The sequence below is a fragment of the Salmo trutta genome, unplaced genomic scaffold, assembly GCF_901001165.1.
Source record: "Salmo trutta unplaced genomic scaffold, fSalTru1.1, whole genome shotgun sequence".
NCBI classification, from domain to species: Eukaryota; Metazoa; Chordata; class Actinopteri; order Salmoniformes; family Salmonidae; genus Salmo; species Salmo trutta.
In genome coordinates, this window is record NW_021823374.1 from 1 (window position 1) to 12,500 (window position 12,500).

Sequence of the window (12,500 nt, forward strand, 5' to 3'; positions counted from 1 at the left end):
CCCTTACCCTAAACCCATACACACACCCTTACCCTAAACCCTTACCTTAAACCCTTACCCTAAACCCATACACACACCCTTACCCTAAACCCTAACCCTAAGTCCTAACCCTAAACCCTTACCCTAAACCCTAACCCTAAGTCCTAACCCTAAACCCTTACCCTAAACCCTTACCCTAAACCCTTACCATACACCCTAACCCTAACCCTAAACCCTAACCCTAACCCTAAACCCTAACCCTACACCCTAACCCTAAACCCTAACCCTACACCCTAACCCTAACCCCTTACCCTACACCCTTACCCTAAACCCTTACCCTCCCTAACCTAACCCAACCCTACCCCTACCCCCCTACCCTAACCCTACACCCTAACCCTAACCCCTTACCCTAAACCCTTACCCTAAACCCTTACCCTAAACCCTTACCCTACACCCTAACCCTAAACCCTTACCCTACACCCTAACCCTAAACCCTAACCCTACACCCTAACCCTAAACCCTTACCCTAAACCCTTACCCTAAACCCTTACCCTACACCCTAACCCTAAACCCTAACCCTACACCCTAACCCTAACCCTAAACCCTTACCCTACACCCTAACCCTAAACCCTTACCCTACACCCTAACCCTAAACCCTTACCCTAAACCCTTACCCTAAACCCTAACCCTACACCCTAACCCTAAACCCTTACCCTACACCCTTACCCTAAACCCTTACCCTAAACCCTTACCCTACACCCTAACCCTAAACCCTAACCCTACACCCTACACCCTAACCCTAAACCCTAACCCTACACCCTATATCCTAACCCTATATCCTAACCCTACACCCTATATCCTAACCCTACACCCTAACCCTATATCCTAACCCTATATCCTAACCCTACACCCTAACCCTATATCCTAACCCTAAACCCTAACCCGGGTCCATATCCTATCCTAACCCTACACCCTAACCCTAAACCCTAACCCTATATCCTAACCCTACACCCTAAACCGGGTCCATATCCTAACCCTAACCCGGGTCCATATCCTATCCTAACCCTACACCCTAACCCTAACCCTATATCATAACCCTACATCCTAACCCTATATCCTAACCCTACACCCTAACCCTATATCCTAACCCTACACCCTAAACCGGGTCCATATCCTATCCTAACCCTACACCCTAACCCTAAACCCTAACCCTATATCCTAACCCTATATCCTAACCCTAACCCTATATCCTAACCCTATATCCTAACCCTACACCCTAACCCTATATCCTAACCCTATATCCTAACCCTAACCCTATATCCTAGCCCTATATCCTAACCCTATATCCTAACCCTAAACCCTAACCCTATACCCTAACCCTACACCCTAACCCTAAACCCTAACCCTATATCCTAATCCTAACCCTATATCCTAACCCTATATCCTAACCCGGGTCCATATCCTAACCCTATATCCTAACCCTATATCCTAACCCTAACCCGGGTCCATATCCTAACCCTATATCCTAACCCTAACCCTATATCCTAACCCTATATCCTAACCCTAACCCTATATCCTAACCCTAACCCTATATCCTAACCCTATATCCTAACCCTAACCCTATATCCTAACCCTATATCCTAACCCTATATCCTAACCCTATATCCTAACCCTAACCCGGGTCCATATCCTATCCTCAACCCTTCCCTCCTGTTTTATCCATTCTCTTTCCTCTGGTCCTTTCATTTCAAATGTTACTTTGATTGATGCACTTGATTTAACTATATTATGTTCTACAGTTGATTTAACTATATTATGTACTACAGTTGATTTAACTATATTATGTACTACAGTTGATTTAACTATATTATGTACTACACTGGCTTTTATGTAGGCCCCCTGTTAATGTCAGATGTCCTTGAGTGCCCTGAAAGGTGTCCGCCAAATGAAATATATTATTATTTTATTATAATTATTTATGTCCATCAGTCTGTACTGTGTCTGACTCTTCTCCTCTCCTCCCCCAGCTATGTCCCACCTGAACGGCCAGCGGCTGCACGGTAAGGTGATCAGAGTGACCATCTCTAAGCACCAGACGGTCCAGCTGCCCAGGGAGGGACAGGAAGACCAGGGCCTCACTAAAGACTTCAGCGGCTCCCCTCTACACCGCTTCAAGAAGCCTGGATCCAAGAACTTTCAGAACATCTTCCCTCCCTCTGCCACCCTCCATCTCTCCAACATCCCGTGAGATTCACTATACCTCCCTCTTCCTCCTCTCCCTCTCCAACTATACCTCCCTTCTCCTCCTCTCCAACTACACCTCCCTCCTCCCCCTCTTCAACTATACCTCCCTCCTCCTCCTCTCCAACTATACCTCCCTCCTCCCCCTCTCTCCAACTATACCTCCCTCCTCCCCCTCTCCAAATATACCTCCCTCCTCCTCCTCTCCAACTATACCTCCCCCCTCCTCCTCTCCAACTATACCTCCCTCCTCCTCCTCTCCAACTATACCTCCTCCTCTCCAACTATACCTCCCTCCTCCCCCTCTCCAACTATACCTCCCTCCTCCCCCTCTCCAACTATATCTCCCTCCTCCCCCTCTCCAACTATACCTCCCTCCTCCTCCTCTCCAACTATACCTCCCTCCTCCTCCCCCTCTCCAACTATACCTCCCTACTCCTCCTCTCCAACTATACCTCCCTCCTCCTCCCCCTCTCCAACTATACCTCCCTCCTCCCCCTCTCCAACTATACCTCCCTCCTCCCCCTCTCCAACTATACCTCCCCCCTCCTCCTCTCCAACTATACCTCCCTCTTCCTCCTCTCCAACTATACCTCCCTCCTCCCCCTCTCCAACTATACCTCCCTCCTCCCCCTCTCTCCAACTATACCTCCCTCCTCCCCCTCTCTCCAACTATACCTCCCTCCTCCCCCTCTCCAACTTTACCTCCCTCCTCTCCAACTATACCTCCCCCCTCCCCCTCTCCAACTATACCTCCCTCCTCCTCCTCTCTCCAACTATACCTCAGTATAGTGTAGCGGCTATATGTCTACAGTATACTGTAGAGGCTGTATTCCTGCAGTATACTGTAGAGGCTGTACTCCTGCAGTATATTGTAGAGGCTGTATTCCTGCAGTATACTCAATATGGCAGCTATATGTCTACAGTATACTGTAGAGGCTGTACTCCTGCAGTATACTGTAGAGGCTGCACTCCTGCAGTATACTGTAGAGGCTGTACTCCTTAGCGGCTGTACTCCTGCAGTATGCTGTAGCGGCTGTATTCCTGCAGTATGCTGTAGAGACTGTACTCCTGCAGTATACTGTAGAGGCTGTATTCCTGCAGTATGCTGTAGAGGCTGTACTCCTGCAGTATACTGTAGAGGCTGTACTCCTGCAGTATACTGTAGCGGCTGTATTCCTGCAGTATACTGTAGCGGCTGTATTCCTGCAGTATACTGTAGCGGCTGTATTCCTGCAGTATACTGTAGCGGCTGTATTCCTGCAGTATACTGTAGCGGCTGTATTCCTGCAGTATACTGTAGAGGCTGTATTCCTGCAGTATGCTGTAGAGGCTGTACTCCTGCAGTATACTGTAGAGGCTGTATTCCTGCAGTATGCTGTAGAGGCTGTATTCCTGCAGTATACTGTAGCAGCTGTATTCCTGCAGTATACTGTAGCGGCTGTATTCCTGCAGTATACTGTAGAGGCTGTACTCCTGCAGTATACTGTAGCGGCTGTATTCCTGCAGTATACTGTAGAGGCTGTACTCCTGCAGTATACTGTAGAGGCTGTATTCCTGCAGTATACTGTAGCGGCTGTATTCCTGCAGTATACTGTAGCGGCTGTATTCCTGCAGTATACTGTAGCGGCTGTATTCCTGCAGTATACTGTAGCGGCTGTATTCCTGCAGTATGCTGTAGAGGCTGTACTCCTGCAGTATACTGTAGAGGTTGTACTCCTGCAGTATACTGTAGAGGTTGTACTCCTGCAGTATACTGTAGAGGCTGTATTCCTGCAGTATACTGTAGAGGCTGTATTCCTGCAGTATACTGTAGAGGCTGTATTCCTGCAGTATACTCAATATGGCAGCTATATGTCTACAGTATGCTACTACCACAAGAGGTATCACCAGTTGAAGCAATAGTTAAGGGTAAAAGAGCTCACGTCTAACACTGTCCTTTTGTTTCCTCCTCCTCTCCACCGACAGTCCATCTATAACAGATGACATCCTGAAGGAGCTGTTTGCTGGGACTGGATACACAGTCAAGGCCTTCAAGTTCTTCCAGTACGTTCTCTTTCTGACACTTTACTTCCTCAATACACAAAGGATCCAACTAGGTCAGGGTTCAAACAAACCCGCACTGCTCCAATAGAGGACTGTACTTGACTTTTGAAGACTATTTCCCTGATGTTCACAGAGATCACGTTTGTAGTTTTTAATTTAACTTTTATTTAACCAGGCAAGTCAGTTAAAAACAAATTCTTATTTACAATGCCGGCCTACCCCGGACAACGCTGGGCCAATTGTGTGCCACCCTATGGGGACTCCACAATCACGACCGGTTGTGATACAGCTTGGAATCGAACCAGGGTCTGTAGTGACACCTCTAGCACTTAGATGCAGTGCCCTAGACCGCTGCGCCACTCGGGAGTCCTCCAAATACTGTACTTGTGCACGTGACAATAAAAAACTTGAAACTTGAACGTCGACTCAAACGCAAAAATGACCTTTTAACCCCCTAGAGTTGATGTCCGCGCTCCCATGGAAATCTAAGTAGCATAATAAAATCCCCATAGTTAAAGCTAGAGATATATTTTTTTGTGTGCATTGGATGAATCTCAATCCACCGCATCTGTCGATGTTGCACTTCCGCATCTGCTGATGAAGGCAACAAGAGTTGGAGCTGTGTTTGAGCTACACACTAATATGTCCCCTATGTGGAAAGGTGAGACTTTCAGCAACACGTCCGTCTGTTGTTTTGCTCTAGGACACCCACAGGCCTCATCTGAAGATCCCGTGGTACCAGTTGAAAAAAACTCATGGAATTATTATTTTACATTTTTTTTATTCTTCAAGGGATCTTAAAAATTCTAAGTCAAATAGCTAAATTATCCTTGGTATGACCTTCTTAAAACAATTCCATATAGCTTAGTAGAAGCCCTCCTCCATCGGCTTACACAGTACTTAGACAGGGCTTAGACCAAGGGGGGCAAAGTACGGCCCGCAGGGCATTGTTTTTTTACCCCTTTTTTATCCCCAATTGGTAGTTACAGTCTTGTCCTGTCGCTGCAACTCCCCTACGGACTCAGGAGAGGGGAAAGTCGAGAGCCGTGCGTCCTCCAAAACACGACCCAGCCAAGCCGCACTGCCCGCTTAACCCGGAAGCCAGCCGCACCAATGTGCCGGAGGAAACACCGTACACCTGGCAACCGTGTCAGCAAGCATGCACCTGGCCCGCCACAGGAGTCACTGGAACACAGTGGGACAAGGACAACCCTGCCGGCCAAACCTCCTAACCCGGACGACGCAGGGCCAATTGTGCACCGCCTCATGGGTCCCCCAGTCACAGCCAGCTGTGACACAGCCTGGGATTGAACCCGGGTCTGTAGTGATGCCTCTAGCGCTGTGATGCAGTATTTTAGACCCCTGCACCACTCAGGAGGCCCCCGCAAATTGATTTTAACAAACAATTGGTCCCCTAAAAAATTCAGCCCTCCGTTGAATTTCAAAATCCCGATGTGAACCTCGAGCCAAAAAGTTTGCCCACCCCTGGCTTAGACTGTTTAGTGACAAATACATAAAACATAATACATGTTTCCTGATCTTTCCTATATCTCTCAGATATAGGACAGACACTTCAGAACAAACGTCCTTTAAAAAAAAATCGGGGGGGGGGACTATTTGTTGTTCCATGTAGTGAATCTGTTATTCAGTGCATTTATATGGGTTAATAGCAGTAAGGCCAAATACAATTTTTCATAAAATATATACACTACCGTTCAAAAGTTTGGGGTCACTTAGAAATGTACTTGTTTTTGAGAAAACAAAAACAGGGAAGATCAGATAAAGGATTGTTTGTCTAGAAATCAATTAGGCAGAGACAACTAAAGGTGTCAACCCTCCACATCTCTCAAGACAACTGAAGCACTGGGCCAGCCACTCTTAAATAGCACCTGGGCCAGCACAGGTGAAACACCTTCCCACTAATTAGATGCCCAACCAGCACAGGTGTAACACATACTGACTAACGAGGTGACACCAATCGGTGCGCCCCATGTGCTAACGTCCAACCTCGAAATATAAATGGAAAAACCAAAGCCTGTAACAGAAGGCCTTTAGCTCATTTAGTAGGCTCGCGTCACTCGCGGCTGGGTTTCCCTTTGTAATCCATTATAGTTTTCAGAGCCAGTGCAGTAGGATTCGATCTTAGTCCTGTATTGACGCTTTGCCTGTTTGATGGTCCGTTGGAGGGCGTAGCAGGATTTCTTATAAGCGTCCGGATTTTTGTCCTGCTCCTTGAAAGCGACCCCTGTAGCCTTGAGCTCAGTGCGGATGTTATCTGTAATCCATGGCTTCTGGTTAGGATATGAATGTACGGTCACTGTGGGGACTTCGTCGTCAATGCACTTATTTATTACAATTATTATAATTTTTTTACCCCCTTTTTCTTCCTGATTTTGTGGTATCCAATTGTTAGTAGTTACTGTCTCATCGCTACAACTCCCGTACGGACTCGGAAGAGACGAAGGTCGAGAGCCATGCATCCTCCGAAACACAACCCAACCAAGCCGCACTGCTTCTTAACACAGCGCACATCCAACCCGGAAGCCAGCCGCACCAATGTGATGGAGGAAACACCGTACACCTGGCGACCATGTCAGCGTGCACTGCTTCTGGCCCGCCACAGGAGTCGCTAGAGCGCGATGGGACAAGGACATCCCTGCTGGCCAAACCCTCCCCTAACCTGGACGACGCTGGGCCAATTGTGCGCCGCCCCATGGGTCTCCCGGTCACGGCCGGCTGCGACAGAGCCCAGAGTCGATGCACTTATTAATGAAACCGGTGACTGATGTGGTGTACTCCTCTATGGTAATGGCAGGTTAGAGAACTGGGCCAAGAAACAGAAAGGTTGCCGTTTCATGTCCGACAGTTTATATTCGAAATAGTAGGTAGTTTACATACGTCTCAGCCAAATACATTTAAAGTCAGTTTTTCACAATTCCTGACATTTAATCCTAGTAAAAATTCTCTGTTTAAGGTCAGTTAGGATCACCACTTTTTTTTAAGAATGTGAAATGTCAGAATAATAGTAGAGAGAATGATTTATTTCAGCTTTTATTTCTTTCATCACATTCCCAGTGGGTCAGAAGTTTACATACACTCAGTTAGTATTTGGTAGCATTGCCTTTACATTTTTTAACTTGGGTCAAACGTTTGGGTAGCCTTCCACAAGCTTCCCACAATAAGTTAGGTGAATTTTGGCCCATTCCTCCTGACAGAGCTGGTGTAACTGAGTCAGGTTTGTAGGCCTCCTTGCTCGCACACGCTTTTTCAGTTCTGCCCCCAAATTTTCTTTTGGATTGAGGTCAGGGCTTTGTGATGGCCACTCCAATACCTTGACTTTGTTGTCCTTAAGCCATTTTTCCACAACTTTGGAAGTATGCTTGGGGTCATTGTTCATTTGGAAGACCCATTTGCGACCAAGCTTTAACTTCCTGACTGATGTCTTGAGATGTTGCTTCAATATATCCACATAATTTTGCTGCCTCATGATGCCATCTATTTTGTGAAGTGCATCAGTCCCTCCTGCAGCAAAGCACCTCCACAACATGAGGCTGCCACCCCCGTGCTTCATGGTTGGGATGGTGTTCTTCGGCTTGCAAGCCTCCCCCTTTTTCCTCCAAACATAACGATGGTCATTATGGCAAAACAGTTCTATTTTTGTTTCATCAGACCAGAGGACATTTCTCCAAAAAGTACGATCTTTGTCCCCATGTGCAGTTGCAAACCGTAGTCTGGCTTTTTTATGGCGGTTTTGGAGCAGTGGCTTCTTCCTTGCTGAGCGGCCTTTCAGGCTATGTCGATATAGGGCTCTCTGGTGGCTCGCTAGTGACTCTGTGGTGGCTCTCTGGTGGCTCTCTGGTGGCTCTCTGGTGGCTCTGGTGGCTCTCTGGTGAATCTCTGGTGAATCTCTGGTGGCTCTCTGGTGGCTCTCTGGTGGCTCTCTGGTGACTCTCTGGTGACTCTCTGGTGGCTCTCTGGTGAATCTCTGGTGGCTCTCTGGTGAATCTCTGGTGAATCTCTGGTGGCTCTCTGGTGACTCTCTGGTGGCTCTCTGGTGAATCTCTGGTGGCTCTCTGGTGGCTCTCTGGTGACTCTCTGATGACTCTCTGATGGCTCTCTGGTGAATCTCTGGTGACTCTCTGGTGGCTCTCTGGTGGCTCTCTGGTGGCTCTGGTGGCTCTCTGGTGGCCTTGGTGTAGTACCGTTATAAGCCACTAGATGGGAATTGCTCCACTTAGAGAAATATATTTTAATGTATTTATTTAACCTTTATTTAACTATCAGTTCAGTAGGATTGGGCCACACCCTAATATGTTTTTCCAAAAGCAGATTTGACAGACTAGAGTTAAAAATGTGTCATTCAGAGCCAAGGGAACATTCAGAATAGTGATCTCGGTACATACTCATGATCTGGAATGAATATCCCTTTGCGGATCAATAAAGTGTTATTGATTACTGTCTGTCCATCTGTGTCTGTCCTCTCAGGAAGGACCGTAAGATGGCTCTGATCCAGTTGGGTTCAGTGGAGGAGGCCATCCAGGCCCTGATCGACCTCCACAACCACGACCTGGGAGAGAACCATCACCTCCGCGTGTCCTTCTCCAAGAGCACCATCTGACCCTCCTCACCCAGCACCCCCACCCCACCCCCAGGGCCTCGCTCCTGGGCTGGGCTAACCCCATGCCCCCCCCTCCCTTTAGCCCCTGTTGGGAGTGAAGGACAGAAACACCCACTTTTACTTAAAACAAACAACAGACAATGAACTAGTTTAGATGATATTGTTGTGTAATAGACTACTGTAACACAAGGCCTTCAGACAGAGACTGATATAGACACAGAGCTGAAGTAGGCTGGAAGGTGCACTGGTTGATTGATTCAGGACAGAGAGTACAACGGTGATGTGGGCTGACAAGGTGCATCAGTGCATCCTTTATCTGGTATTAGAGGACCCCAACCCAGGGAGAGACCCATAGAGAGACTAGACCCTAACCCAGGGAGAGACTAGACCCTAGCCCAAGGAGAGACTAGACCCTATCCCAGGGAGAGACTAGACCCTAACCCAGGGAGAGACTAGACACCAACCCAGGGAGAGACTAGACCCTAACCCAGGGAGAGACCCATAGAGAGACTAGACCCTAGCCCATAGAGAGACTAGACCCTAACCCAGGGAGAGACCCATAGAGAGACTAGACCCTAGCCCAGGGAGAGACTAGACCCTAGCCCAGGGAGAGACTAGACCCTAGCCCAGGGAGAGACTAGACCCTAACCCATAGAGAGACTAGACCCTAACCCAGGGAGAGACCCATAGAGAGACTAGACCCTAACCCAGGGAGAGACTAGACCCTAACCCAGGGAGAGACTAGACCCTAACCCAGGGAGAGACTAGACCCTAACCCAGGGAGAGACTAGACCCTAACCCAGGGAGAGACTAGACCCTAACCCAGGGAGAGACTAGACCCCAACCCAGGGAGAGACTAGACCCTAACCCAGGGAGAGACTAGACCCTAACCCAGGGAGAGACTAGACCCTAACCCAGGGAGAGACTAGACCCTAACCCAGGGAGAGACTAGACCCTAACCCAGGGAGAGAGATACTCAACACTCCTGGGAGGCTTCAGCCCAGTCTGTCTAACCTGTCACCCACCCAGCCACTGACCCACCTACAGTCCCAGAGTGAGACTCTTCTAGCTGTGCTGCATTGTTCCAACTGAAGGCCCTTCTCCGTAACCAACAGCACACCAACATTATGTGTTGGTGTTCCGTGGACGTTGTGTACCGTTAGACTGGCTTCTCTTCAGTGGGATGACTTATTAACAGATGATTTACCTGACGAGTCTGAGACACTGTTCCGTTAACAGGTATCGTCACGGATACGGAGAAAGGGCGGTTGGCTGATGAAGCTGGTTGCCAGCGGCGACCCTCCTCCCGGACCAATGAACTGCCTCCATTTTAAGTAGCATTGGAATGTTGAGCGAGGGGGACCAATGATCAGGCCCCCTCCTCTGTGACATAATGGTGACATCATCACGGTGCGACACTGAGTCTTCGAGCAGCTCAGCTAAACATGACCACCACACCACTCAGATCACCATGACAACTACACACCTGTTTTGTTTTGTTTTACAGTGTATCAGTGGTTTTCATTGAAATGTAAACAAAGAAAACCGTTCAAAGCAAAATGGGCAATCTTTTTGCACCTTAATTTCTCTGTTTACTGTGCAGAGTCCTTGGACCAGACCAGACCAGGAAGTACAGTAGACTACAGTAGAGTACAGTAAACTACAGCAGACTACAGTAGAGTACAGTAAACTACAGCAGACTACAGTAGACTACAGTAGACTGCAGTAGACTACAGTAGAGTACAGTAGAGTACAGTAAACTACAGCAGACTACAGTAGACTACAGTAGAGTACAGTAGACTACAGTAGAGTACAGTAAACTACAGCAGACTACAGTAGACTACATTAGAGTACAGTACAGTAGACTACAGTAGACTACAGTAGAGTACAGTAAACTACAGCAGACTACAGTAGAGTACAGTACAGTAGACTGCAGTAGACTACAGTAGAGTACAGTAAACTACAGTAGACTGCAGTAGACTACAGTAGACTGCAGTAGACTACAGTAGAGTACAGTAGACTACAGTAGACTGCAGTAGACTACATTAGAGTACAGTACAGTAGACTACAGTAGACTACAGTACAGTAAACTGGAGTAGACTACAGTAGACTGGAGTAGACTACAGTAGACTGGAGTAAACTACAGTAGAGTACAGTAATGACCTGTGAATAATAGGTAAAGTAATGGTGAACTTAATTGCTTTTATTTGGCCCTGTAGCTGAGGTCTATCTACCTGTAGCTTAGGTCTTATCTACCTGTAGATGAGGTGTATCTACCTGTAGATGAGGTGTATCTACCTGTAGATGAGGTCTATCTACCTGTAGCTGAGGTCTATCTACCTGTAGATGAGGTGTATCTACCTGTAGATGAGGTGTATCTACCTGTAGCTGAGGTCTATCTACCTGTAGATGAGGTGTATCTACCTGTAGATGAGGTCTATCTACCTGTAGATGAGGTGTATCTACCTGTAGCTGAGGTCTATCTACCTGTAGATGAGGTCTATCTACCTGTAGATGAGGTGTATCTACCTGTAGATGAGGTGTATCTACCTGTAGATGAGGTGTATCTACCTGTAGATGAGGTCTATCTACCTGTAGCTGAGGTGTATCTACCTGCAGATGAAGTGTATCTACCTGTAGATGAGCTGTATCTACCTGTAGCTGAGGTCTATCTACCTGTAGATGAGGTGTATCTACCTGTAGATGAGGTGTATCTACCTGTAGATGAGGTGTATCTACCTGTAGCTGAGGTATATCTACCTGTAGATGAGGTGTATCTACCTGTAGCTGAGGTCTATCTACCTGTAGCTGAGGTCTATCTACCTGTAGCTGAGGTCTTATCTACCTGTAGATGAGGTATATTTACCTGTAGATGAGGTGTATCTACCTGTAGATGCAGTGTATCTACCTGTAGATGAGGTCTATTTACCTGTAGATGAGGTGTATCTACCTGTAGATGAGGTCTATCTACCTGTAGATGAGGTCTATCTACCTGTAGATGAGGTGTATCTACCTGCAGATGAGGTGTATCTACCTGCAGATGAGGTCTATCTACCTGTAGATGAGGTGTATCTGCCTGTAGATGAGGTGTATCTACCTGTAGATGAGGTGTATCTACCTGTAGATGAGGTCTATCTACCTGTAGATGAGGTCTATCTACCTGTAGATGAGGTCCAGCTACCTGTAGATGAGGTGTATCTACCTGCAGATGAGGTGTATCTACCTGTAGCTGAGGTCTATCTACCTGTAGCTGAGGTCTATCTACCTGTAGATGAGGTGTATCTACCTGTAGATGAGGTGTATCTACCTGTAGATGAGGTGTATCTACCTGTAGCTGAGGTCTATCTACCTGTAGCTGAGGTCTATCTACCTGTAGATGAGGTCTAACCAGGTCAGATCAGACTGAACCAGGCTAACTGGACCACACCAGACTGCACAGTTCTGCTGGAGGAAAGCCTCTCTGCTGAGAGTGGTGGACATATGAATGTGAATACTGGGGGCATCATTAAAAAACGGCACCCTATTCCATATATGGTGTACTACTTTTGACCAGAGCCATATTCCCTAAGGGCCCTGGTCAAATGTAGGGCACTATAAAGGAATAGGGTGCCGTTTA

The 12,500-nt window shown here is 47.4% G+C and overlaps 2 protein-coding genes across 2 annotated transcripts; both read left to right on the forward strand.

The window, feature by feature from the left end:
• The first annotated feature begins 1,981 nt into the window (after positions 1-1,981).
• Positions 1,982-10,444, forward strand: LOC115190468 (polypyrimidine tract-binding protein 3-like). Its single transcript, XM_029748758.1, has 3 exons — positions 1,982-2,223; positions 4,189-4,266; positions 8,752-10,444. Exons 1-3 carry the CDS (start codon positions 2,009-2,011, stop codon positions 8,882-8,884), a joined length of 426 nt encoding a protein of 141 aa, XP_029604618.1. The 5' UTR covers positions 1,982-2,008; the 3' UTR covers positions 8,885-10,444.
• LOC115190469 (coiled-coil domain-containing protein 15-like) lies at positions 9,165-12,464 on the forward strand. Its single transcript, XM_029748759.1, has 3 exons — positions 9,165-9,179; positions 11,125-11,718; positions 11,804-12,464. Exons 1-3 carry the CDS (start codon positions 9,165-9,167, stop codon positions 12,269-12,271), a joined length of 1,077 nt encoding a protein of 358 aa, XP_029604619.1. The 3' UTR covers positions 12,272-12,464.
• Positions 12,465-12,500: the final 36 nt, after the last annotated feature.

What these genes read in the sequence shown, in the direction of transcription:
- LOC115190468 (XM_029748758.1), top strand. Translation starts at nt 2,009, where the DNA reads ATGTCCCACCTGAACGGCCAGCGGCTGCACGGTAAGGTGATCAGAGTG. An exon ending in CTCCATCTCTCCAACATCCC is followed by an intron (nt 2,224 to 4,188) that starts GTGAGATTCACT and finishes CTCCACCGACAG; the next exon opens with TCCATCTATAACAGATGACA. An exon ending in AAGGCCTTCAAGTTCTTCCA is followed by an intron (nt 4,267 to 8,751) that starts GTACGTTCTCTT and finishes CTGTCCTCTCAG; the next exon opens with GAAGGACCGTAAGATGGCTC.
- LOC115190469 (XM_029748759.1), top strand. An exon ending in TCTATCTACCTGTAGCTGAG is followed by an intron (nt 11,719 to 11,803) that starts GTCTTATCTACC and finishes CCTGTAGATGAG; the next exon opens with GTCTATTTACCTGTAGATGA.